Raw genomic sequence first — 25176 nt, forward strand, 5'->3', positions numbered from 1 at the left:
TATTTAGGAGACCATGACTTCAGCAAGGATGCATTCAGTGACGGCGGTGACCAGACATCTATTTGCTCGCCCAGTGCGCGCCTGGTTTGCACGCCGAGCTTCCAGCGCTTGTAATTCTCTATATCTGTGGTTCCCTAGGTATCGACGGTGAGGTCTTGTCTTTCTTGGACCTGTCTGCGCTTCGCCCTCTCCTCCCTCTTTGCGGCCCCCAGAGCGCGCAGGTCCGACACATCCTCCACCAGAACAGTCTGTGCTGCTGGGCAAGCCGAAGTATGGTCCAGGTCTTCGATGAGATGCTGAAGGATCTCTGGGCTCGGCACGCTGATGTAGTAATAGTCATTGATGTCTTTCCTAGTCAGTCGATCTCGCTATCCAGCTTGATCATCACCAACAGGGCGGGAATGATGACTGGCAGCCCGAGAGCCCGCGGCAGCCCGAGGGTAGACTAGAACAGGCCCTCAATGACCACAACATCTCTTTCACCTTGGAGGTTGATGACCCAGAAGTCGCCGGTCGGCCGTCCGAAGTCGGACCCAGAGCGCTGCTCACTGCGCGGATGTGGATAGCTACGCTCGTTATCATCGTCATGTCCCTGATTGTGACGCCGGGTCTTGTTCTCGCGGTCGTGACCAAGCAGATTCTCGGGGCATTGGTCTCTGTGGCCTTATCGCCACAGTCATCAGCTTCTTCGTCGCAAGCCTCTACTATCACCTCGACAAGAGAGAATTACGGACTTGATGTCAGATGAATGTGAGGGTGAAGTTCGAGGGCCATTTGTCGTCAAGCATATGCGGCCCCCGGTTTTTCATCCCCATCCCCCATTCCCCATGGTCTCCCTTCCCAATCTCAACCTGGAAGACTCTGACCAAAGACCGATGCATCGTTTCCTGTATCTTTAGGGCCCGAGTCTGCTTGACTGGGGACCTGGACTGCACTTACACAGAGTAATAATACCTTTTTGCCATGCCATCTCGGTGTGTCCTTGAGGTATCACCTGCATTTCCCCCGAAGACCACTGCCCGAGTCCTACCATCTTTTGTGGCCACTCTGCTCGGCTGGTGTTCCTAATAGGTCATGCCATCTAGCATGAACACAAACATACCTGGCTTAACGAGCTCATCGAGCATTTCTCATTTGGTACCCAAACCTGCAAAGCAGCATCCCCCATTACAGCATGACTCCCCTTCCTCTTTCCCTGCGCATGATCCTCCACCTCACGATGGCTGTTGGCCTCGATCGCCTTGCCCCATCCACCACTACCAGGTGTATTGCTGATGATCATATACCCAGCCTTGATGTAGATGCACAGTTCCTCGCCCGGAGGTCCGTGTGCCTCTCCTCATACCCAATATCCCGTTCATTATCTACCACGCCGTTACCGCCACTCCCAGTGTTGTGCCGCCGCTGCTGCTTCGTCCAAACAACATCCTCTACCATGACTACTCACACACAGGTCGCACGCGGCATTCTCATCGCTCGGCTGAGATGTTCTCCAGCCAAGGCGTGTGACTGAAATACATTCTTAGGGGGGGGGGGGATGGACAGAGCGTGAGAAGTGGGCAGCCTCTCCGACGATTGCTCTCAGAAGAAATGGCTCCAGTTGTTTTAAAAAGCAGTCAAAGAGTCTTTCTTGGCCGTTAATTGTGCACTGGTGTCAGCATGTATGGATGTACCCTCCGTTTTGGTGGATGCGAATATCCGTCTTCTTTTTTTTTTGTACTGGTATGTGAATCAAGGTTTCCCCATGAGTTGCAAGAAAACACAGCGCTCAGTCAATCAAAACGTTCCCGCTCGAGTGCTTGGCATGGGAGAAACGGCCTGCAGCAGTGCTCAGTGACAATCCAGATGTCTCACTTATGGCTGCCGAGGCATATGCTCTCTGGCCAACTGCAATGGCTGACCATGTTCTAGGATGGAGTGTATTTGGGCTACGCTGGTAGTGGCTTAGCTGGTTTTCAGATGAGACAAATCAAACTTCTCCGCAAACACAATGTATTGAAAATGTATTGCTATCCGGTCTGGTGGCACCAAATTTGCCCAGAGTAGATGGAGTCTTTCAAGTTGACTGGTTGGCCAGCTTGACTCTTGGTACTGTAACTGTTGCAGTCTGACAGCGGGGTTCACAGGCCAAGGTCATGTGAGAATCTTTATCAGGTCCCTCCCACTTGCTGACTGGCATCCACATCCAAGATTTTGCTGCATCGTACCCACTTCGTACTACTTAATACTGCTTCCCAGAACAAGATGATCGATTTCAGCCTCTCAGAAGAGCAACACCAACTCCGTGCAGGCGCGGCCGCATTCGCGGAAGCCCACCTCAAGGATGCCCGGGAAGCCTACTCCCAACACCCAACACAGGAAGCCCGGTTCCGCGCAACAAAGCCCATCTACGCCGCCGCCGTCAAAGCCGGCCTGATCAAGGGCCAAGTCCCCACCACGCTGGGCGGAGGCGCGCAGGGCCTCGTCGACGCCGCCATCCTGGTCGAGGAGTTCTTCTCGGTCGAGCCGTCCGCCGCGCTCACCATCCTCGGGACGGGGCTGGGGCTGACCCCATTCATCCTCGCGGCCAGCGACGAGCAGAGGGCTCGGCTGCTGCCAAAGTTCCTGAGCGGCGAGGGTGAGCCGCTGGCGAGCTTCGTGCACTCCGAGCCGGGCGGGACGGCCAACTGGCTCGAGAAAGGCGGCAAGGGGCTTGGCACGACGGCGAGGAAGGAGGGGGCCGAGTGGGTCATCAATGGCGAGAAGCTCTGGACCACCAACAGCGGTGGATGGGAGGGCGAGGGCGCGGACCTCCAGTGCGTCGTCTGTCGTTGCTCAGATGACGGCGGCGCTCCAGATCCGGCCAAGGATCCTGCGGAGGACATCCTCATCTTGCTTGTCACGCCCGAAGTAATCGCCGCCAACGACCCGGGCGCATACAAGGTGCTCATTGAACAGGAGCTCGTCGGCTTCCCTTCTGCATCAGGCCCGCACAGCCGCTTCACGAACCTCCGCGTCCCGGATGCAAACCTGCTCTGCCCGCCGGGTGAAGGCGCCCAGGTAGTCGAGCAGACCTTCGGCTCGTCAGCGGCTCTCGTGGGTGCCATGGGCGTGGGGCTCATGCGAGCGACTTTTGATGCCGCGCTACGGTTCGCCAAGGAGGACACGCGCGGAGGAAGTGCTCCGATCCTGGAGAAGCAGAGCGTGGCAGACTTGTTGATCGACATCAAGATTCGGGCCGAGACCAGCCGGCTTCTAACGTGGAAGGCCCTGCATGCCATCGAGAATGGCCCTGGAGACTGGAAGGCCAGGCTCGAGCTGGCTCTCGAGGCCAAGATCTACTCGTCCGAGGCTGCGGTGCAGAGTGTCGTGGACGCCATGAAGGCTGTCGGGATGTAAGTCCGCCTGATTCTCGTTTTCTCTGTGAAGGCTGTGCGTGCTGACTTTGGTGGTCATCTGAAGAACATCGTATGCCAAGACGCAGCCATTCTCGAGGCTCCTCAATGATGCCATGGTCTTACCTCTGTTTGATGGTGGTAATGTTGGCGTCAGAAGGCGGCAGATTGAAAAGATCTTCCAGATGGCGGGATATCAGCCATGGGAGGCTACTTACGGGTCGTGATATTGTAAAATTTGAGACAGCAGGGTTCAAATGGGGAAGATGCTTAGTATTGGGAGGAAAGTCTTGAGCACACATTGAAGTCGTCGAAGATCTTAATTCGGCTGAGAGGGAAACTGACTGGGGAGTGCATGTTTGAAATGAGCGGGACTCAGTTCCGCGTTTGGAAACAATTCATACTGTTTTCTCAGAGGCTCTTTAATGCTAATAACACAGCATGACGAGTATCGGAGTGCAGTGATATTTGCACAATGTTCCACTCACGCGTTACTGCATCATCCGAAAAGGGTCCCGAGGTCATTCTTGTCTCATGTGGCATGGAGAGAGACCACAACGCTTAATTCTAACGTATCTGTGCTTTACTCCCCCATCACTTCCAACTCTCATTCATCTCCTCTTCTCCGGGTGCCTGTTTGGAGTCTCCCCGGCGCCACGCTTCAGCCCATCCGAGACAATTCCGACGATCTCGCTGGCTGGGTTCCGATGCCCACATGTCAGCGCTTCGAGACCTTTGGATACAGATGCGACGATGTCTCCTGCGAGGCCGACTCCTCTCCTTGGGCCGTGTGCTCGGTGAGGTTCTGGGGCACTGTTGGTTCGCTTGTGTGTCAGCCCCACGAACTTGTGAATAGATTTAAATGGTAGAATATCTTACGGGTCCATTTTATGCGTGGGCGTGGAAGTTTAAAAACTAAGTAAATGTTGTCGAGGTTCAAACTTTGTGTAAATGCGAGACGAATCCCTAGGTAGATGAACGGATGAGTGTCAATATTTAAGCTTCTAGGCCCTCTTCTTAACGTTTTCCAACGCATATATATCCCCAGAACATCATGTTGCGCACTGAGGGATGACGTACATCCGCATCTGGTAAATGTCGAATAACCAACCCAATCTGGAAATTTCTCAGGATTGACGTGTACCAGCGCTTCATCCCGTGTGCCAGATCCCTGGGGGGAGCCGCATGATTTGTTTGACTCGGGCTGCCTGACCGGCGGCATCACATGTGAATGGCTGGCTCCCGACTGAGTTGGGACGAGGCGAACGCAGCAATGTAACGCACTTCGCTGGCAACATGCCTAGGTAACTTTGACTGCAGTCTGACACAGTTCATTCGACTTGTGATAGCTTGCAGCCGCCTTCGTCATTTCTCGAATTCGTTAATCCAGTTTAATCCCGTGTTTGGAAATTCCAATGTGCTGAGTAGCATGTCTCCAATTAACTACGTGGTATGCTTCGCATGCATAGATTGACGGTAGTGTCATTAAATGGACAGCAAATTATCTTCAATATATCTAGACCGCGCCCTAGATGGATTTCCGCCAAGCTAGAAATGAATGCCAATGTGCCAATGTGACCGAACCCAGAACGCCTCGCCAGAAAGCCTTCGTTCCACCACGAATTACTCGGACTTGTCGTCCTTCTTGTCTTCACCTCCCTCCTCTTTGCCACCGTCCTTTGCATCATCTCCGCCCTCATCTTTCTTACCCTCGTCTTTTCCATCTTCTTGAGACTTTTCCTCGCCCTTTGACTCGCCCTTATCTTTCGACTCATCCTTATCCTTGGTCTCGTCCTTGCCCTTGGACTCCTTGGGCTCCTTGTCCCCAGACTTCTCCTTGGCCTCAGCCTTGCCCTTCTTCGGCTTCTCCTGATCGACCTTCTTCCTCTCACTCTCAGCATTGCTCTTCTGCTCCTCCAGCTTCTTTATTTCCTCCTCGGCAGCCTTCTTCCTGTCCTCAGCAGCCTTCTTCTTTCTATTCTTCTCAAGCTCGACGGCTTCCATCTCCTCGTACTTCTTCATGTCCAGCTCGTTGGGTTGCTCCTTGTGGAACTTCTCCCGCAGCCCGGTCAGGCGTGGCGCCTCAGCGCCGATCTTCTCGCGGCCGACGAGGCTGATGAAGAGGGAAACGCCGACGATGGCGGTCAGCACGAAGCGGTAGGTTCCGTACCAAGTTGGCGCCCAGCCGCGGGTGGTGGCGCGCGCGTCGGCGAAGTACATGAAGACGAAGGCGCCGAACTGAGCAGTCAGTGCGGCCTGCACGGGCATGACCATGGTTGGCCAGGCCAGGGCGGGGGCTAATACGCCGAGGCCGTAGCGGAAGGTCGTCCGGGCCTTGTCGGGGTGCTTTTCCGCGTACTCGAGACCCTAAGGGTTGTCAGCATTCAGCCTGGGGTATTGGCCCCGCGACGGAAGGGGAGGGGCTTCCAAGCGCTTACCCAGTGGATGGCACCCAGGAAGGAGATAATAACTGCTCCATAGCCGACCTGGATCGGTTCAAGTAGGTGGAGGTAGTGGCTGGCGCTCTCGTGGCTCATCAAGAAGTGGTTCACAAATTGGGACTGCGACGGCCATTCCGTGTTCAGATTCCAGCTAAGGAAGGTTGTTGCAAGAGAGGTTCCGAGGTATGGGAGAGTGCCTGCGAGACCCAACTGGAGTGATATAGGGGGAACTTCTCTGAGGGCAAACGTCTCTTTGAGCGTGTTCTAGAGGCGGGTGGTCAGCACGATGGCATGTAGTATGGCATTCCGGCTCCTAGGGCTGCACGAACCAGGTCTTTCTTCACGCCAGCGGTAGTAGGTGGGTCGGAGGGCTTGGTCTCGGGCCCCTCGTAGGAAGGTCGAACGCTAGACTCCTCGGTGACCTGTTCCGGATGGGACTCGAGCTTCTGCTGTGCCACCTCTTTCTCGAACTTCTTGTCTCGCACGTTATCATTGGCATAATGCGCCCGCTGCACCAGGGGCACGAGCTGCCCCGAGGGCCTTGCCGCGGGGAGCTGAGCTCGCCGCGCTGTGCTGGAGGTGTGTTTCCCCGTCTGGGAGGTCGTGAATGGGGCAATTGACGCCGACGCCCCGGGGGAAACCCCGAGCTGGGAGCTTCAGAAGTGGTCTCGTGCTTCGAAGCATTGTAGATACTGGGGTTCTTTGTACCGCGGACGAATTAGTCTTGCTGGAGCGTTCTCGGATATCGCGATCTTCGAGGGGCAATGCAAGTAGCAGAGGTCAGTAAAGGTGAAGCAGGAATCGTGCAATTGAGATTGAAACTGGGAGAAGCAGGCCTATATCGCCTTGGGGAAGCCGAGAAAATTCCTGGCGGCTGGACCACCACCCAGAATTCACATCACGTTTTGAAAACCTGGACCTGGAGCGCGATCGCCCACTCCTTGGACCTGAAGCTATCTACCGCAGCGTTACACGGCCTTGACGTCACTGAACCGCGGCAGAGCTCCAGCTTCAGTACCAAGGTCTAGCCCCAACCCTTTGCGTCATCCTTCTAATCTCAGGCGTGGTCCCCTGTCAATTGCCTAAACCCAGCCTGTCGTCTTGGCCGATTACCCGATCTGCTTTCGGCGTCAATGTGGTGATAGCCTCATCTATCAACGTTTGGTGGGCCCAATAAATTGCAGCCAAGAACATGTCTGCAAAGGCCACAGTTCAGAGCAACCACATGGAGACCGGAGAGCACCATTTGTGGAGTCTATTCGGACAGTCAAATGTGTCAAGGTACAAAAAGATCATTCGGTATTTCAATTCCAGTGCTGGATTTTTCGTTTTCTTATGAACTTGAACAGTACCAACGCTTCACACTGCGCACCCAGAGTCTCAGATTGAATAACGCAAAAATGCCAATCCGCCATAACTCAAATTTCAATGTGGCATGATTTGAAGGGCTGCCGTCATCAATGGAGAGCCTAGCTAGGCCGTACCGTTGTGCGTCGATGTTACGGTGCAGCATACAAGCCGTAGTAACAACTTGTTGTTGCGCGAAGAAAGGAAAACTAGAAGTCTACAAGCCGCAGGCGAAGCTGCGGTGTTTATAAGGCGGGCCACTGTAGTGGGTACCGTGACAGTCGAGGCCACTGCATGACACATCCTAAGGCGATTGCCCTTGACCTCCCTCTCTAACGCAGAGAGCTAGCATTCATTTAAAGGTGAGCCTTGTCTAAAGGTGCACAGGTTAACACAAGCAAGGTACAAAAAGTAAAAATGCCAGTGGGGAAAAAAGAAAAAAGAAGAGGTATAAGTCGAGCAGGAGTCATCAGAGAGTAGCAGCAACACCCAGAGCCCAGTCGTCAAGCAGATATGTGTGTAATGGAAGGGGCTGGTACTTACTTAGCCGGACACCCTTCCTGCCGTCAGCTCGCAGCAGTCACTGCCGTCCCTTAACTACCATCCCTTAAATACCGTCCCCTGATTGCCATGTGACTTGACGTTAGAACACGCCAACATGGACTTTTTGGTTTCGACTCAACGGTCGAACACGGCCTCTGTGAACTGGTTAGTATTTCTCATAATGTAAGTTTAGCGGCTTGACGACTGGACTACTGGGATGTGAAAAACGGTGTTTTTCATCGGTTAAGTGGGAGTGACGTCGTGGTGTTGGTGGTGGTGGTGGTGGTGGACAAGGCTTCTGTTGGCTGGCAAGCAAGTTCGTCCGAACTCGTACGCACCCCGGCCTTAACAGCCTGGCACTCCGATGAATATGAGCAATAAAACATGCAGATCGAGTCCGAAGGCAATCATCACAAAGCTGACGAGACCGCGATGGAGTAGATTATGCGGTCAAGCAATCAGCGGCAGAATATAACTTAGCATTTGAACCATGGGATACGATAGACCATTCAGGCGAGGAGACAAATGGGGTATAATTCAAAGACTTGTATCTGCAGAACAGGTTCCTATTAAAGTTAGTAGCGTAAAAGTTGAGGTGTAGAAAATCAGTCTAGACAGTCAAATCCTGTAGTGCCGTCTCCCCCGGTTGCAGGTTCACAAGCTTCAAAGTGTCCCCCCACAGCCTCTTCTGCTTCTCCTCATCCTGCACCTCGTCCCCAGGCTTTCGCTTCTTTCCACCGTCGAGATAGGTCGCCTTGGGGTGCTCGCCCAATTCCTTCGTGTCGAAGCTGGCTCGCAACAGGTGCTCTCCGGACTTCAATGGCGTCCGCAGGGGCGAGTTCGGCGCCACGGCCGATGTTAGTTTGGATAGCGTTATGGCCACCTTGCTAAAAGTCTTTGACTGCTTGCCGCCTGTTGCGATGTTGGTGATCATCGCACCAGGCTCCATAGCAATAACAGAGATCTTGGAGAGCTCTGGGTCTACCGAGAGTCGCCTCTGGAGCTCGAACCTGTAGTCTTGTGTCAGAACGCCTGCCGCAGTAGTTCAACATCATTGGAGAAGGAGACGCACATAAACATCACCAGACACGCCTTGCTAGCCCCGTACCTCCTCAACCCGGCCTTCTGCCCCTCGTCCGGGTACTCGACGCCCTTGGCCAGCGTGTCGGTGTCGCGGTACTGGACCTTGTACTCCGGCAGGCCGAGATGCTTCGTCACAGCATTCCGCTTATCATACGGGTTATGCGACCAGCTGGAAACCATGACGACGCGCCCGTGCTCCTTGTCCATCGACTGCAGGAGCAGAAGCACCAGCAGGAAGTTGGCCAGGTAGTTGATGCCCCACACAGCCTCGTGGCCGTTCTCCGTGAACCGCCGCGGCTTTGACGCCTCGGGCGCGACATCCAGGTAGCCGGCGACGAGGACGAGCGCGCGGATGGGCTCGAGCGAACCCTCTGCCACGCGCGCGTTGATGGTGGCCGCGAAGGCGCGGATCTTGGCCAGGCTGCCTAGGTCGAGGGCGGACGTCTCCCACTGGTGGTTGTTGCTCTTGGGCTGCACCTTGGTCTTGATGAAGGTGCCTATCTCCTGCGCCGCGGCATCGTCGCGATCTAGGTAGATGCCGTGATGGTCCTTGGCGTACGGGGATCTGCTCAGTGCGGTGATGAAGCCCCTGCCGAGGCCGCCGTTGGCGCCTGTGACGAGGATGGTGCCCTTGCAGGGCGGCGGTGATGTTGCCTTTTGCTCCTTTGGCTCTGCCATCTTCGTGTTGGGCTGCGTTCGGATCAGAGAGGGGTGAGAGTTCTTGAGACGGATGGTTGAGGTTGAAGGGGGTCGTGGCATAAATGACGGGTCAGCTGTGGGAGATTAGACCATCTCAACCCCATCAGCCCCGGCTCGTCCTGAAATCCGAATACGACTCCATCTCGAGTTCGTTTTGTTTGACGCTACGCCTTGATCTGGGCACTCTGGTAGCTCGACAGGGTGAAACTTTGCATTTGAAGAATGAAGTCCATAAGGATACATGCGGTGCCGCTGTGCACTGGAAAAGGGGATTTGCGAAAGCATATGGTAATAAGTAATTCATTTACCGTATTCGAAAGTTTACCTGGGGTCCCCTGGCTCATGGATGAATTTCTAGTAAGGGACCTAGGTAACTCTAAATTCAATCCGTGACGGTGGAGGACAGCCTCAAGCAAGCATCTTGTTAAAACTGAAAGCCACAAGCCACCATGCCACGTGCATGCGTCCGATGACCGCTGTGTCCATGCGGGAAAGTGACAGCAGGGGAGATCACTTTCACCGTTACATGGGATGCACATTCTGACCGTGCGTATTGGAGCCTTGGATCAGCCGCTGTCAGGCATGTTCCGGAACCTTGATTGCCTTGACATCTTGTTAAAGTTGCCGCATCTTCACCTGTGTCAGATATTCGAGGTCAAGTCAAGCTTTCCGGAGCATTTTCAAGAGGGAGACGATGAGTGCTGCTCCATAGTTGTGCAGCTTTGGAAGGGTAAGGGTCACCTCAGGCTGACACAAGTGGGGGGAGGGGGTGCTAAGAAAGTGGGGGGAGGGGGTGCTAAGAAAGTGGGGGAAGGACATGCCAGATGGCCAGATGGCCCAAGCTCCTTGCGCGTCGGGCGAGTGACGTCGAGGAAAGGGAGTCCCACCCCTTGTCACCTGCAGCTCCTCACAGCAACTGACGGCCAGTCCTTGCCCCGGTAGCCCGGTTCTGGCAGTGCTGGCTCCAGCCTGGAGCTCCTCCTTGTCCTAGCGTAGTGCCACAACTCGAGCAGCGAGGATCTCTGCGAATCGTCATCTGCGCCACAGACTGGCCCCCTCCATGGCTGACGTCGACCGGGTTCTGCCTCTCCCATTGTCTCTCCCACTTCCACTCGCTCTCCCTGGCCTGGCCAGTTGCCAACATCCAAGTTCCCCAGTATTGCTGCATTCTCTTCGCTTGCAAGCCTGTCCTGTGCTGCTTTGCTGGGTGCTAGATCCCTCCACCCGGTCCTGCTTGTTGCTTCTATTTTTTCCTTCTTTCCTCCCGCACTGGCTCGCCACAGCCAAGCCAACATTTGTTTACTTTCCGCCCTGCATAGCAGTCACTCGTCTCCGTCTCCATTCATTCGAGTACGTCTGCCCTTGTCTCTTGACTGCCTATCTCCGGTTGACCTGGTGAGGCTGAGACCCTAACGCTGGAAACTGGGGTTGGGTGACACGACGGCTCCTTCGTCTTGGTAGAAGCTAGGCTAATAACCTGTCTGGCGCCAGCAGCTCCCTAGCGACGTGACCTCCCTTTCTTGAATGACGACGTGACGAAATACCCTACCCATCTCCTCCGACCTCACTTTTCCTACCAAAACGCGTCCGCCAAACGCTGCTGGTGCTGCTATTGTACCTCTCTTCCGTCCTCGAGCCTGCCTCGTGTCGACGTAACCGATGCCCTGTCCGACGTAACCTACAAATCCCATTATACCCCGGCCTGGGTAACCGGCCAAACAACTGCCCACCATGCTTGAAGGACTCGTTGCCGGTCTGCTCAACCGCTTCCTGGGCATGTACGTCAAGAATTTCGACCCAACACAGCTCAAGGTCGGAATTTGGTCCGGAGACGTCAAGCTACGCGACCTCGAGCTTCGTAAAGAGGCACTCGACCAGCTCAATCTCCCCATCAACGTCGCCGAGGGCCACCTCAGCGAGCTGACCTTGGTCATCCCCTGGTCCAACCTCCGTGGCGCCCCGGTCCAGATCTTCATCGAAAATGTCTTCCTATTGGCAAGCCCAAAAGAGGAGGCGCAATATGACGAAGACGAGGAGGAGCGCCGGAAACACAGGATCAAGATGGAGAAGCTGGACTCCGCCGAGCTGTTGAAGGAGCGATCACAAGAAGGCCTCACGCAGGAGGAGCAGAAAAAGAGCCAGAGCTTTACCGAGAGTCTGGTCACCAAGATCGTCGATAACCTGCAGGTCACGGTCAAGAACATCCACGTGCGATATGAAGACTCAATATCGGCCCCGGGACATCCCTTTGCATTGGGTGTTACGCTGGAGGAATTCAGTGCCGTCAGCACCGACGGCAACTGGAAACCAATGTTCATCCAGGACACCTCAAAGACCACCCACAAGCTGGCCACCCTCGGCGCCCTCTCGGTGTACTGGAATACCGACACCAAACTTTACGGCTCAGGCCGGGAGGCAAGCTCCTCTGACCAGCCACCAATGGAACATGCCGAGATGATCAAGACATTCAAGGCCATGATTGGCGCGGCTGATGAAAACGTCGGAGTTGACCATCAGTTCATCTTGAAACCTGTTAGTGGACAAGCCAAGATCGAATTGGACAAATCGGGCGATGCCCACACACCAAAGTGGAAAGCAAACCTGCTCTTTGACGAGATTGGTGTCGTGCTTGATGATGACCAGTACCGAGACTCATTGATGATGGTAGATCTCTTCCACTACTTCATCCGTCACCAGGAGTACAAGAAGTACCAGCCCAAGGGCGTCAGACCGAAGGAGGATCCACGAGCCTGGCTCAAGTTTGCGGGTGATGCGGTTTTGAGCAAGATCCACGAGCGAAATCGACGGTGGTCATGGGAGTTTTTCAAGGAGCGCCGTGACGATCGTATACGATACATCGAGCTTTTCAAGAAGAAGAAGCAGAGTCAACAGCTCTCGCAGCAGGAGAACGACGACCTGAATAAGCTGGAGTGGAAGCTCGACTATGAGGACCTCCGTTTCTGGAGATCACTGGCTCGCAACCAGCTTAAGAAAGAGAACGCCGCGGCCCTGAGAAACCAGCCACCGAAGCAAGAACAGCCACAAGGCTGGGTTGCGTGGGTATGGGGCTCCAAGCCCCAGGAGCAAACTACGTCGGACGACGAAAACACACAAATGACGGAGGAGCAGCGGCAGGAGCTTTACGAGGCCATCGACTGGGACGAGAAAACGGCTCTGGCTGATGCCGTCGATACCCCCAGAGACAGTGTCAAGTTCCAGGTCGAGGCTTCGCTCAGCACCGGAAGCTTTACACTGCGGCAGAGTCCACACAAGAACCCCAAGGACCTGCTCAGCCTGCACTTTGACGTCTTTAAGGCTAAGGCCCTCGCTCGTCCGGACTCCTTCCTCACTGAGGTCAGCCTGGGCGGACTCCGCGTCAACGATGGCACCACGCCCGACAGCCTGTTCCCGGAGATTGTGCGAGTCAAAGATGCACCAGACCGCAAGAAGCAGAATCGTCTCTCGATTGTCGAGCTTGAGAAGTCGACCGAGGAGGCTTTCTTCCACCTGGAGCTGGAGCAAAATCCTCTAGATGGCCAGGGCGATTTCGCTGTCAAGGCCAAACTGAAGCCCCTGGAGATCGTGTGGAATCCAAACATTGTTGTTGGTGTCGTGGGCTTCTTTCGACCCCCAGAGCGCCACATGGAATCCATTACCGCGCTCATGGAGACAGCAGGAGCCACAGTCGAAGAATTCAGACAGCAGACGAGGGCAGGTCTGGAGTTTGCCCTGGAGGAGCACAAGACCATCAACGCCATGCTCGACCTACAGGCTCCCCTCATCATAATTCCGCAAAGCATCACTACCCGGCGCTCGACGTGCATGATTCTTGATGCTGGTCACATCAGTGTCAACTCTGAATTGGTTGATAGAGAAACCATGAAAGAGGTGCAGTCGAAACACAACTCAGCCTATACCGACGAAGATCATAAACGGCTCGAGTCGTTGATGTATGACAAGTTCATGGTCAAGCTCACGTCCACTCAGCTGCTCATCGGCCCCTCAATCGAAGAGGCGAAGTCGCAGCTATCTACTAAGAGTGAGAGCTCAACAATGCACGTTGTCGAACAGATCAACATCGACTTCCTTGTCCAACTTTCCATCTTGCCGAAGGCTCCGAACCTTGCCAAACTCCGAGTTTCCGGCCATCTCCCTCTCCTGCATGTAACGGCATCTGACACCAAGTACAAGAGTCTCATGAAATTGATCGATGTGGCGCTACCCAAATTTGGCAACGATTCTGCACCAGAGCCACAGCACTCCAATCGACCACGTCTTCAGAGCAATGTGTCAAGGCGGTCCAGTCGTTCTCTACAGCAGAGTCCCAAAGTACGGCGCAGACGGTCTTCTCAACTTCTACCCTTCACTGGGACAAAAGAACAGGCAATCGTCCTGGACGACATTGACGAAGATGAAGAAACCTTTGAAGATGCCACTGACGATCAGCCAAGCGTACAGCTCAAGTTGAAGCAAAAGACATTCGAGCTGAAGTTCACAGTGGACGAGTTGCGCGGTTCTCTGTACAAGAGCGATCCCGATGGGAAGAATCCGGACGCCCTCCTGGTTGAGCTTGTGGCCCAAAGCTTCGAGGTCAACTACTATATGAGGCCTTTTGACATGGTTGCCGAGGTGTCTCTGGGTTCGGTCACGGTCGATGACTTTGTCGACCAGCCACCAGCAGAGTTCAAATCAATTGTCTCATCAGGCGACGTCGAGGACAAGAAGGCACACCGGGCACTGGTCAAGGTCAACGTTGTCCGTGTGAAGCGAGACTCGCCCGAGTTCATGTCCGTATACGAAGGAGTAGAGACGAACGTGAACATTGCGATCGCCACCATCAACCTCGTGGTAACGCGCAAGACGTTGCTAACTCTGCTCGACTTCATCCTCGTCACTTTCAGTAATCCTGGAAATAACAACCAGCAGCAACAGAAAGCTATCACGGATGATGGGTCGGAGGTTGACATCGCCGTTGAGCCGCCAGAACCAGCACCGCAGGCTGCTGCCTCCGCCATTCGAGTTAGGGTCGATCTGAAAAGCATTCAGCTTGTTCTCAATAATGATGGAATACGACTGGCTACGCTTTCTTTCAACCATGCAGAGGTCGGCGTCTTTCTTCTCGGCACTACGATGCGAGTCAACACCAAGCTGGGCGATCTCAGCCTTGTTGACGATGTGAACCTTGGCGTCTCCGCAGACTCCCCCATCCGGAAGCTCATTACGATCCAGGGCGATGACCTTGCCGATTTCAGGTACGAAACGTTCGATTCGAAGAACGAGAAATCATATCCCGGATACGACTCATCCATATACTTGCGCGCTGGCTCTGTCAAGGTCAATTTCCTCGAAGATCCTTTCCGCAAGATCGTGGAATTCATGGTCAAGTTCGGCAAGATGCAGGCCATCTACAACGCTGCTCGTCAGGCCGCTGCCAACCAGGCACAGCAACTGCAGCAAAGTAGCAGCCGCATCAAACTCGATGTGATCATCAAGACGCCCATCGTAGTCTTCCCCAACGTCGTAACGCCTGGACGACCCAAGCGAGATCTCATCACTGCTTACCTCGGAGAGATCTATGCACAGAATCAATTTGCTCCACTCGATGATTCCGAAGACTCGGAAATCGCAAACAAGATGTCCGCCGGGATCCGCAACGTCAGGCTCACCAGCTTATTCCACTACGCCGACGACAAATCCGAGGAGCTGGAGTTGATTGACCACGTTGACCTGGGCTTCAGCATCATCTACGCCGAACACAAGAAGGGTGCAAAACGACCCGAGCTCGAGATTGAGGGTAACATGACACAAGTCAACCTGAAGATCACTCAGTACCAAATGAAGGCCCTGCTTGCGATTTCGAAGTCGGTGCCTTCGGCATTTTCTGGCGACGCAGATGTTCAAGCTGAGCAAGCAGAGCAGGACGTTGACTCTGGCACCTTGCAGCGTGCTCGGACACTGCCGAGGTCACAGGATACCAGTCAAGACGAAAGTGTTGACATGAAGCCCGAGCTTGGAAGCCACGGCGATACATGGACGAAGCTCGATCTCGTCTTCCGTGTGCCCACCGTTGGGTTGGAGCTCATCAATGCTCCTGAGGGGCGACCGGTTGGCAATGTGGATTCGGCCAGCTTGGGCAAGTTCAGTCTGGATGATAGTAAGCTTAAAACCCGGATGCAAGCCAACGGCAGCCTAGAGGCCGAGTTTGTCATCCAGAGCTTCACGATCCATGATTCTCGTCCTCGGGAGACGAACAAGTTCCGTCGAATCATGACGAGCGGAAACAAGAGTGTGCAGCAGTTCATGGCGAGCGTGACAATATCGGGCGGCAAAGAACGCAACCTCATTGCCATGGCTGCAATAGACTCTCCTAGGATCATCTTCGCCCTGGATTATCTCTTCGCCCTCCAGAATTTTATCATGACTGGTCTACAGGTCGACGAGCCCAGCCTCATAGACGAGGAGGACCTGGAAACACCTGAGGAGAGTGACGCGGATAGCATGCAAGTCAGCATCGCTCGCCGCGAGTCCAGCATCCAGTCGCCAAGGACCTCGGTTAGCACGAGGTCGCCGAACAAGACGGAGCAAAAGGACCAGGACGAGTCAAAGATGACCATTGCCTTCCGCGTTAATATCGTCGACGCCCAGGTCATTCTCATCGCCAATCCGCTGAGCGCAAGCAGCGAAGCGATTGTTTTGGGCACTAAGCAGGTGCTACTCGCACAGCAGCATGCGTTGACCTTCCAGGTCTCCGAAGTGGGGATGTTCTTGTGTCGCATGGACCGGTTTGAGGACTCGAGGCTGAGAATCCTCGACGACTTTTCCATCCAGATGTCCATGGACAGTTCGAAGCCAGACTTGACCAACCTCCATATCGACATTGAGCCGCTGATTCTGCGTCTTTCGCTCAGAGATATTCTGATTGCGCTTCAGATTATTAGCAAGGCATCGGAACTCTCAGGGGATGACAAGGCTCAGGACAAGCTTAGTGCTGGTGATAAGAAGGCGAAGGAGCTTCGACAGGCAGGCATGAAGCAGCGGACAGCCAGTAGCAAGGGGCCCACGACTATCGGACAGAAGTCGAAGTCTGGCAAGCACACCACCGCCGTAGGCGCACGTTCGACTGCTGCTAGTAGCAAAGGCAAGGGCCAACCCCACGACATTGCCAAGAAACCACGAAGGCGAGAGGAACTCACGGCTACTATCGATGGTATTCGCGTCGTCTTGATCGGAGACTTGCATGAGTTGCCGATCTTGGACCTCAGCATCAAGAACTTCAGCGCGACTGCCGAGGACTGGTCGTCAAGTCTGAAGGCCGAGGTACCGATAGAGATGTATGTTAATGTGTACAACTTCTCCAAGTCTGCCTGGGAACCACTTCTCGAGCCATGGTCAGTTGGCGTCGGTGTTGCGAGAGAGCAAGACACTGGGCTGCTTTCCGTCGATGTGGCGTCTAAGAAGACGTTTGACATCACAGTCACCACGAACACGATCGCACTTGCCTCAAAGTCCTTTGCATTCCTCACTCAAGATGAAGACGTCCTTGGCAAGCCTAGAGGCACAGAGTCGCCATACCGAATCCGAAACTACACTGGTTTCGAGGTGGTCGTGCGCAGCAAGAACCCAACCAGCGAGGAGGATATCAACGTGCGCCTCGATGACGGCAAAGAGGCGCCGTGGAGCTTTGAACATTGGGAGAAGATGCGTGAAAACATGCTGACCGACAGCATGGCGAGCACGGCTGTCGCAGTCCAGCTCGAGGGCAGTGGCTTCGATATTTTGAAAAACATTCGCCTGAACCGCGAGGGCGAGTTCATCTACTCGCTCAAGCCGAAGAGAGACAACGTCTCACACCGTCTCATGGTCGATGTCAAGCTGGGCGCTGACAACGTCAAATACGTCACCCTTCGCAGCCCCTTGATCGTGGAGAACGCCACTCAGATCCCGGTCGAACTGGGTGTATTTGATGCTCAGGAAGGCGATCTGCTCAAAATCGAGAAGATCGCGCCCGGTGAGGCACGCCCGGCCCCAGTTGGCGCTGTGTACTTGAAGAGCTTGCTTGTTCGACCTGACAGCGGCTTCGGGTATGCATGGTCCAGCGAATCACTGTGGTGGAGGGATCTGTTAAAGAGGCCGACTCGGACCATGGTCTGCAAGGGAGAACATGGCGAGCCGTTTTATTTCCAGATGAACGCGACATTCGACCGTTCAAATCCCATGACGAAGTAAGTACAGATATTTATCGATGACATTCGGTCCGTGGACACTAACAATCTTTGCAGAACCTATCCCAACATGAAGCTCAAACTCTCTGCCCCGGTGACGCTCGAGAATCTTCTGCCATACGACTTCAAGTACCGGATCTACGACAAGAACACCAAGAAGGACTGGTCGAATTTCCTACGAAAGGGAGGAGTCAGCCCGGTCCACGTCACGGAGCTCTCGCGTCTCCTGTTGCTCAGTGTCGACATGCAGGACACGGTTTTCAAGGCGAGCGAGTTTGCTATCATCAACTCCGGAAATTCTGAGGACTTCAAGAAAGAGCACACACTCAAGTGTCAGGACGACCAAGGCCTCCAGCTCAACCTGAAGTTACATTATCACCGTATCCCGGACAGTGGCGGCGCTTTCAAGGTGACGGTGTACAGCCCGTATGTCATCTTGAACAAGACGGGTCTGGACATACAGATCCGCCACAAGGGCTTCTTGCAGCAAGCCAAGGCCGCGGCCGGTCAGCCAGGCCTGCTGGTCGATGTGACTGAGGGCGAGCGCAAGGTGTCTCCTCTTATGTTCTCCTACGGCAGTGACGATCACCGCAACAGAGCCATGCTCAAAGTCGGCAACTCGGAGTGGAGCAAGCCACAGAGTTTCGACGCCATCGGAAGTGCCGCGGACGTCGTGCTGCAATCATCGAGCCGCAACTCCGAGATTCATGTCGGCATCATTGTCGAGTCGGGTGAAGGCAAATACAAAATGACGAAGGTTGTGACCCTGGCGCCAAGATTCATCGTCCAGAACAAGATTGGCGAGGAAATCAACATCAGGGAGCCAAGCTCGTCCGATCTCATGACCATCAAGGCTGGCCAACTGAGGCCTCTGCACTTCCTGAATAAGAGCCCTGTCAAGCAACTGTGTTTGTGCCACCCTGGGGTTGACAATCAATGGACCTCGCCTTTCAACATCTCGGACCTCGGAACCTCTCACATCAAGATCGCCAAAGCGGGTCAACGCCAACGGCTGATTCGCGTGGAGATCCTGATGGAAGACGCAACCATCTTCCTTAAAATGAGCTTGGAAACCAAGCAGTGGCCATTCTCTGTACGCAACGAGAGTGACACCGAGTTCACATTTTATCAAGCCAACCCCAATATTGATGAAGATGGAGTCGAGGACCGATCCGGTTGGCGGCCGATCCGTTACCGCCTACCACCTCGAAGTATTATGCCCTACGCCTGGGATTTCCCAGCAGCCAAGCACCGCGAGATCGTCATCTCCGCCCACAACAAAGAGCGCCATGTCAAATTGGCAGAGATTGGTAATCTCGTCCCAATGAGGTTCAACACAAGCGCGGGCGGCCAGAAGATCATTGACATCAACGTTGCCGCCGATGGACCGACGCAGACCTTGATCCTGTCAAACTTCAAGCAGTCCAAGAGTCTCTACCGCCAAAAGTCTATGTCTGGCTCCACCGGAAACCTTAGCATGGCGGGCTTCGAGGCGAAGGACCAGGACACTGGGACCAGGTTCCGAGCTCAGCTCAAGCTTGCTGGCATCGGTGTGTCGCTGATCAACTCTCAACTGAGGGAGCTCGCCTATGTCACATTCCGGGACCTTACTCTGCGGTACAGTGAATCGCCTCTGTTGCAAACTGCCAGTTTATCGATCAAGTGGATCCAGATCGATAATCAGCTCTACGGTGGAATTTTCCCAATGATCCTGTACCCCAGTGTCGTGCCGAAGCGAGCGCAAGAGACGGATGCTCACCCATCGCTGCATGCCATGGTGACCAGAGTCAAGGATGACTCGTATGGTGTCTTGTACATCAAGTACGCAACGGTATTGCTTCAGCAGATGACTGTTGACCTGGACGAGGACTTCATATTTGCTATGTTGGACTTCTCCAAGGTGCCGGGTGCCACTTGGACCGAGGCCGAAGAAGAGGGCAGGCTATGTGACGACAACCTTGACATACCGGAGCCCAGTCAACAACAAGCTGGCCAAGATATCTACTTCGAGCTGCTCAACATTCAACCTATGCAGATCGATCTGTCCTTTGTGCGGACTGAACGCATCAACGCCGAGGACAAGACGTCGTCTCGTAACCCGCTCATGTTCTTCTTCAACATCATGACGATGGCAATGGGCAATGTGAATGACGCTCCACTTCGAATGAACGCGCTGATGTTGGACAATGTGCGGGTATCAACTCCGATTCTGATCCAGAACATATCGAACCACTACAGTCAAGAGGCTCTCTACCAAGTGCACAAGGTGCTTGGATCGGCAGACTTCCTCGGCAACCCTGTCGGTCTGTTCAACAACATTAGCTCCGGCATTGCAGATGTCTTTTACGAGCCATACCAGGGACTTATCATGTCCGATCGCCCTGAAGACCTTGGCTTGGGTGTTGCTCGTGGGGCAGCTTCTTTCTTGAAGAAGTCTGTCTTTGGTGTGACCGATTCTTTCTCGAAGTTCACCGGTGCTATGAGCAAGGGTCTTGCTGCAGCCACACTGGACAAGCAGTTCCAGGACCGGCGCCGCATCACGCGATCCCGGAACAGGCCCAAGCACGCCCTGTACGGCTTCACGACGGGAGCCAACAGCTTCATCACGTCTGTGGCGTCGGGCGTGGGCGGTGTGGTTCGCAAGCCCCTCGAGGGCGCAGAGTCAGAAGGTGCGCTTGGCTTCTTCAAGGGCGTGGGCAAGGGCGTGCTCGGCCTGGGGACCAAGCCCATCATCGGCGTGCTCGACGCGGCGTCCAACGCGGCCGAGGGCATCCGTAACACCACGACGGTGTTCGACGGGTCGGAGCTAGACCGCGTGCGCCTAACGCGATTCATCCCGACGGACGGCATCGTGCGGCCGTACAACCAGCGCGAGGCTCTGGGCCAGTTCTGGCTCAAGCAGGTGGACAACGGCAAGTACTTCGATGAGAACTACATTGCGCACCTAGAGCTGCCGCGCGAGGACATGGTGGTCATGATCACGTACGCGCGCATCCTGCTGATCAGGAGCCGGCGGCTGGCGACCGAGTGGGACGTCCCGCTCAAGGACGTGCAGACCATCGCCAAGGAGCGCACGGGGCTCAGCCTGACGCTGCGCGGGGGCACCAACGGGCCGTTCATCCCCATTGGCGAGGAGAGCGGCCGGACCTTCGTGTACCGCATGGTCGGGGTTGCAGTGGAGGAGTTCAATCGCCGGTTTAGGGGCATGGAATGATTGGTCTTTTCTTGTGAGACGCCCGGTCTGCGGCTGGGCGTGATTTGGGCAACAGAGCAGAACAGAGAAGATGAAAACACGCGGTAAAACAGCACATGATGGAACGGAAGGGGGAGGTGGCGTACTTGATGAGAGTGGATACTCATAGCAACGGTGCAAAGGTGTTTGCGTTCCTCTCCTTGCGGAAATTAAATTGTTGGGCTGCATTGTTATCAGAGTAGCTATAGTACAGACAGTGCGTCTTTCTCTCCCTTGATCCTGCTTCGATCGTAAACCAGTCCATCCTGCGAGAACTATGCTAATCATCGGAACTCTGAGTGATAAAGCAGATGCTGCGAGTCCCAAATTTGTACGAAGGAAAGAATGGCATGACGGCGAGTTTGTTGGCAAGTCACAAATTTGGAAGAAGCAAAAATTGGCATGATGGCGAGTTTCTTGGCTAGTCACAAATCCTCTCAGCAACTCCCAAGGTGTTTAATTCTTGTTTCTAGACACCTTTCTCTCCGTTACGCAGACGGAATACAACAAAGAAAAAACGACCTTGATTCCCCTCAACTCTTGGGAAAAAGATATATGGCACCAATCTACATGATGCTATATCTCCAGGCGTAAATGTATTATGGTACCCAGCCCTAGCATATAAAAAGGATGAAGGCAGCAAAGGATAAGGTCGCCTCAATAGACGGTTAAAAAGTCTTCACCCTATCGTCTACGAGTTTCTTACTGTTTCCTCTTTCCCAAACTTTGTCTCTATGGTACGAAGAAGAAACTTAATGCACTTGAAGTATGCTTAAACAAGAGCTTGATATGTGTCGCAACGTAACTGGCCCCCACCCTTTCGTTGTGTGTAACACATCAACGGCATCACGGATGGGCTGCAACCCCTCTTTCCAACGATTCCAGCATGCCGATGTAATGTAGCCAGCCATGGGAACTAGAGGCGGCAAACATCTGATGTTTCACCAAAGATCTCTAATTCAAATTACTTTACTGGGTAAGAAAATATCAGATGTTTAGCAAAGACGGCCTCGAATTGGACAATCTTTCAGCCGCTTGTCTAAGTTCAGGAGGAAGGCCTTAGCTCTTGGTTGAGCAGGTACCCACGAGGCCGCGGAGATTACGGAGATAATATGCACGCACGCAAACGCGCTGCAGAGTAGACTCGTTGATGGAGTAGGTGGTTTCTGATCTCTGTCTGCTCCACTACCTAGTTTCTTCAGCCAATCAGAAGCCGCCATCACCGCAAAACATGTGATGTTTTTGTGAGACATCAGATGTCTGCCTCTGCAATTCCTCCTACTGGCATCTGCTTCGAGCTGACCATCTACCTCGACAGCAAGATCTCGCTCCATCTTCTTTGCAATGACCGTCCCCTGTATCTTCAGTTCTCAGATTTGCATATCTCCAGTGCGCGAGCTTATTCCGCAATGGACGCTGGCACACAATGTGTGAAGTGCGCCAATCTGACGATCGAGCATCTGGTCGACCTCGCCCACAAGGAGTTCTCTCGTGACAGCAGTGTACCCAGCGCAGGATGCTATCAGCTCCATGATTCAATTGAGGCTCTCGAGATTGCCGCAGATGCAGGCTGTCACTTCTGCAATTTGCTCGTGGCTTGCTTGAAAGGGTACCTGGACAACGGATCCTGGATCGCAGACAAATGGGAAGGTGAAGACTGCAATCCTGAGCATTCTTTGCTAGCTACTGCGAGACGTCTTCCACAATCAGAAGTCAGGCTTTGCATACTGTCTGACGATTCAGACCCAAAAGAGGCATTATCTAATGTAAAGGTTCTCGATACCCTTTTGATTCAAATTGGGCCTCACGATAGATCAGCGAGAGGGATCGATGATGAAATCGCAAGGCTCCCAGTGTTGAAACTGACTCTGTCTTCATCGAGAGGTACGTGAGGAACTATCTCATGTTCTGGCATTCGACGTCCATATACTGACTGAGTGCGATGTATCAAGCGAACGCGATTACCTTGGGGCGATTCCGTATTGGACGATATGAGGTGGATAGGAAGCTCGATGCTGAGAGTAATATTAAGATCGCTAAACAATGGTTGCACACGTGCAAGACCTCGCATCTGGAGTGCCTAGGTACTAGTATACCTGAACTACCAACTCGGGTGATCGATGTGGGAATGCAAGAAGACTGGATGGATCTCCGTATCACCCACGCCAGAAAGGAGAGAGCTGCGTACATAGCATTGAGCCATTGTTGGGGCGGAGCCATCTCACCCATGCTGACAAGCAAGACAATCGACAGCTTTCAGGATCGACTGCCGTTCTTGGACCTACCTGCTAACTTTCGAGACGCGATCACTATCACGAGACGACTTGGAATCCGTTATCTTTGGGTTGATTCACTTTGCATCATACAGGACTCTAGGGAAGATTGGACCGAAGAATCTAAGAAGATGGGACTGATTTATCGCAACTCCACTGTGACCGTCTACGCCATGGCATCCAAAGGCAGCAAGCACGGCATCATCCCCCAAGATGTACAAGACGAACCGAATCTTCCTCTGCCGGTGAGCGTCAAAGTTTCGCAGGGCAGCGAGGTCGCTGTAACTGTGTTGCGGCAGGACTTCGGTGAAGAGACTCTCAAGAAACTGGATAATCTCTGTCCTCTATCCAGCCGGGGCTGGTGCCTGCAAGAGTCCATACTCTCACCACGACATTTGTACTACGGCAGAAGTCAAATTTACTGGCGCTGCCCTCACGGCTACCAGGCTGCTGATGGCACCTCGTCTGGGCTTCGGATTCCGGACGATCCGTTGCCGAACGTATCCGCCGTCCTCTACCGTGATATTCTGCGTTCTCAGACAGATGAGCTCCCTGCACAGCGACTCTTGCTCGAAGATTACTACAGTGTGGTGGAGCAATATTCTCATCGCAGTCTTACCTTCAGCTCTGACAAGCTGCCTGCTTTTTCTGGCATCAGTGAGCGCCTTCATCCAGTCATTGGAGGCAGATATCTAGCAGGGCTTTGGACGAAAGATCTTGCGGCAGGTCTACTGTGGCAAACGGAGATGGCCACATGCAAGCATGTGAAGCCATACCGCGCACCTTCTTGGTCATGGGCGGTCACTGACGAACAGATTCTCTTCTATGAGAGAGAAGCCTGGCCAGAGAGCTCAATGGGTATCAGACTTGTCGACTACAGCATTCATCTCAAGGATGAAACCAATCCGTACGGCGAAATCAAGTCAGCTTCTATCACTGTCCAAGGCCTCATCTTGCCAGTAATCCGCAGTAGACAACACATCCAGGGATTCGCTCGAGGATACTATCGTGGGTATTTACATTTCGATGACGACCCACCTCGATACGAAGGGGACAATCCAGACATGCCTAGACTTCGTCACTGTACATTCCCAATGCTGTTTATAGCGGAGGATGATGATGGTGTTTACCTCGTCGCTATCACGTTCCATCTCACAGGCAGTGATGTTGAGCCGGAGATCGAACATAGCTTATTCACCTCAGAAGAGTACCTTGCGTTGATCGTCTGCGTCGACGAGCGTAAGGGTGACTCGGAAGAGACAGTCAGATCTGTCCGGGGCTTGGTCGTCAAGCCAGTTTACGGTCGAAAGGAGGATGGAGATATAACATACGAGAGGGTGGGCAAATTTGACTTTCAATCGCTCAAGATCTCACGGCTCCAGGCTTGGGAAACAAGGACTTTGACACTAGTCTAGAGAGTCAGCTCAAGAGAATTTAAGTATTCATTCTGCGAGTCTCTGGTGCAGTACCATGCCGCAATTGTTTTCAGGATGCGGACTGCATTCCCCCAATCCGGCTTGCACAAATGCTTGTCTGCGGGCTGCGCGAAATTTAGGTTTCTCTTTATCTACCATTTACTTGGGAACTGAAGACATTGAAATGTAAATCCAAATTAAATACTATCAAAATTCAGACTTTACGTACCCCTATGCTACAAGTTGAACCTTGGAGTGTTGGGAGGGGGCAGCTGATGCTGAAGCTGTGGCTGTGGCTGTGGCTGCCAGTGTGGCGCCCAGCAGCCCCCACACTTCGCTTTGGGCTGAGAGGGCCGAACATGAATAGACCCAGACAGCGCCCTTCTCTCAGAAAAAAAAACAATTTATGCGTTATTTTCTATCCGGCATGATATATTGTAATACGGTGACTTTGTTTTCTTCACGCTTCTGGGGCGCGTAGGCGTCTAGAACTGCGACTCGCCTACTCGCCGTTTCAATTTAGACATATTGTCCTTTGAAATGCAGT

General features: G+C 53.7%; 6 protein-coding genes across 6 annotated transcripts; 3 read left to right on the forward strand and 3 right to left on the reverse strand.

Annotated features, from left to right (window-relative positions):
- Positions 1 to 134: 134 nt before the first annotated feature.
- INS49_004515 (uncharacterized protein) lies at positions 135 to 1437 on the reverse strand (the record flags this gene model as incomplete). Its single annotated transcript, XM_043165304.1, has 3 exons — positions 135 to 346; positions 484 to 663; positions 1308 to 1437. 3 exons carry the CDS (start codon positions 1435 to 1437, stop codon positions 135 to 137), a joined length of 522 nt encoding a protein of 173 aa, XP_043018019.1.
- An 807-nt stretch (positions 1438 to 2244) lies between these two features.
- Positions 2245 to 3601, forward strand: INS49_004516 (uncharacterized protein; the record flags this gene model as incomplete). Its single annotated transcript, XM_043165305.1, has 2 exons — positions 2245 to 3374; positions 3442 to 3601. 2 exons carry the CDS (start codon positions 2245 to 2247, stop codon positions 3599 to 3601), a joined length of 1290 nt encoding a protein of 429 aa, XP_043018020.1.
- Positions 3602 to 4997: 1396 nt separating this feature from the next.
- Positions 4998 to 6862, reverse strand: INS49_004517 (uncharacterized protein; the record flags this gene model as incomplete). The annotated part of the gene is made up of 4 exons (XM_043165306.1): positions 4998 to 5741; positions 5813 to 6079; positions 6145 to 6462; positions 6851 to 6862. 4 exons carry the CDS (start codon positions 6860 to 6862, stop codon positions 4998 to 5000), a joined length of 1341 nt encoding a protein of 446 aa, XP_043018021.1.
- A 1453-nt stretch (positions 6863 to 8315) lies between these two features.
- INS49_004518 (uncharacterized protein) lies at positions 8316 to 9547 on the reverse strand (the record flags this gene model as incomplete). The annotated part of the gene is made up of 2 exons (XM_043165307.1): positions 8316 to 8715; positions 8814 to 9547. 2 exons carry the CDS (start codon positions 9545 to 9547, stop codon positions 8316 to 8318), a joined length of 1134 nt encoding a protein of 377 aa, XP_043018022.1.
- A 1671-nt stretch (positions 9548 to 11218) lies between these two features.
- On the forward strand, positions 11219 to 20923 carry INS49_004519 (uncharacterized protein; the record flags this gene model as incomplete). The annotated part of the gene is made up of 2 exons (XM_043165308.1): positions 11219 to 17709; positions 17767 to 20923. 2 exons carry the CDS (start codon positions 11219 to 11221, stop codon positions 20921 to 20923), a joined length of 9648 nt encoding a protein of 3215 aa, XP_043018023.1.
- Positions 20924 to 23345: 2422 nt separating this feature from the next.
- On the forward strand, positions 23346 to 24629 carry INS49_004520 (uncharacterized protein; the record flags this gene model as incomplete). The annotated part of the gene is made up of 1 exon (XM_043165309.1): positions 23346 to 24629. The coding sequence occupies one exon, from the start codon at positions 23346 to 23348 to the stop codon at positions 24627 to 24629; it is 1284 nt and encodes a 427-aa protein (XP_043018024.1).
- Between the last annotated feature and the right edge of the window lie 547 nt (positions 24630 to 25176).

Source organism: Diaporthe citri (assembly GCF_014595645.1).
Source record: "Diaporthe citri strain NFHF-8-4 chromosome Unknown scaffold_12, whole genome shotgun sequence".
Classification (NCBI taxonomy): Eukaryota; Fungi; Ascomycota; class Sordariomycetes; order Diaporthales; family Diaporthaceae; genus Diaporthe; species Diaporthe citri.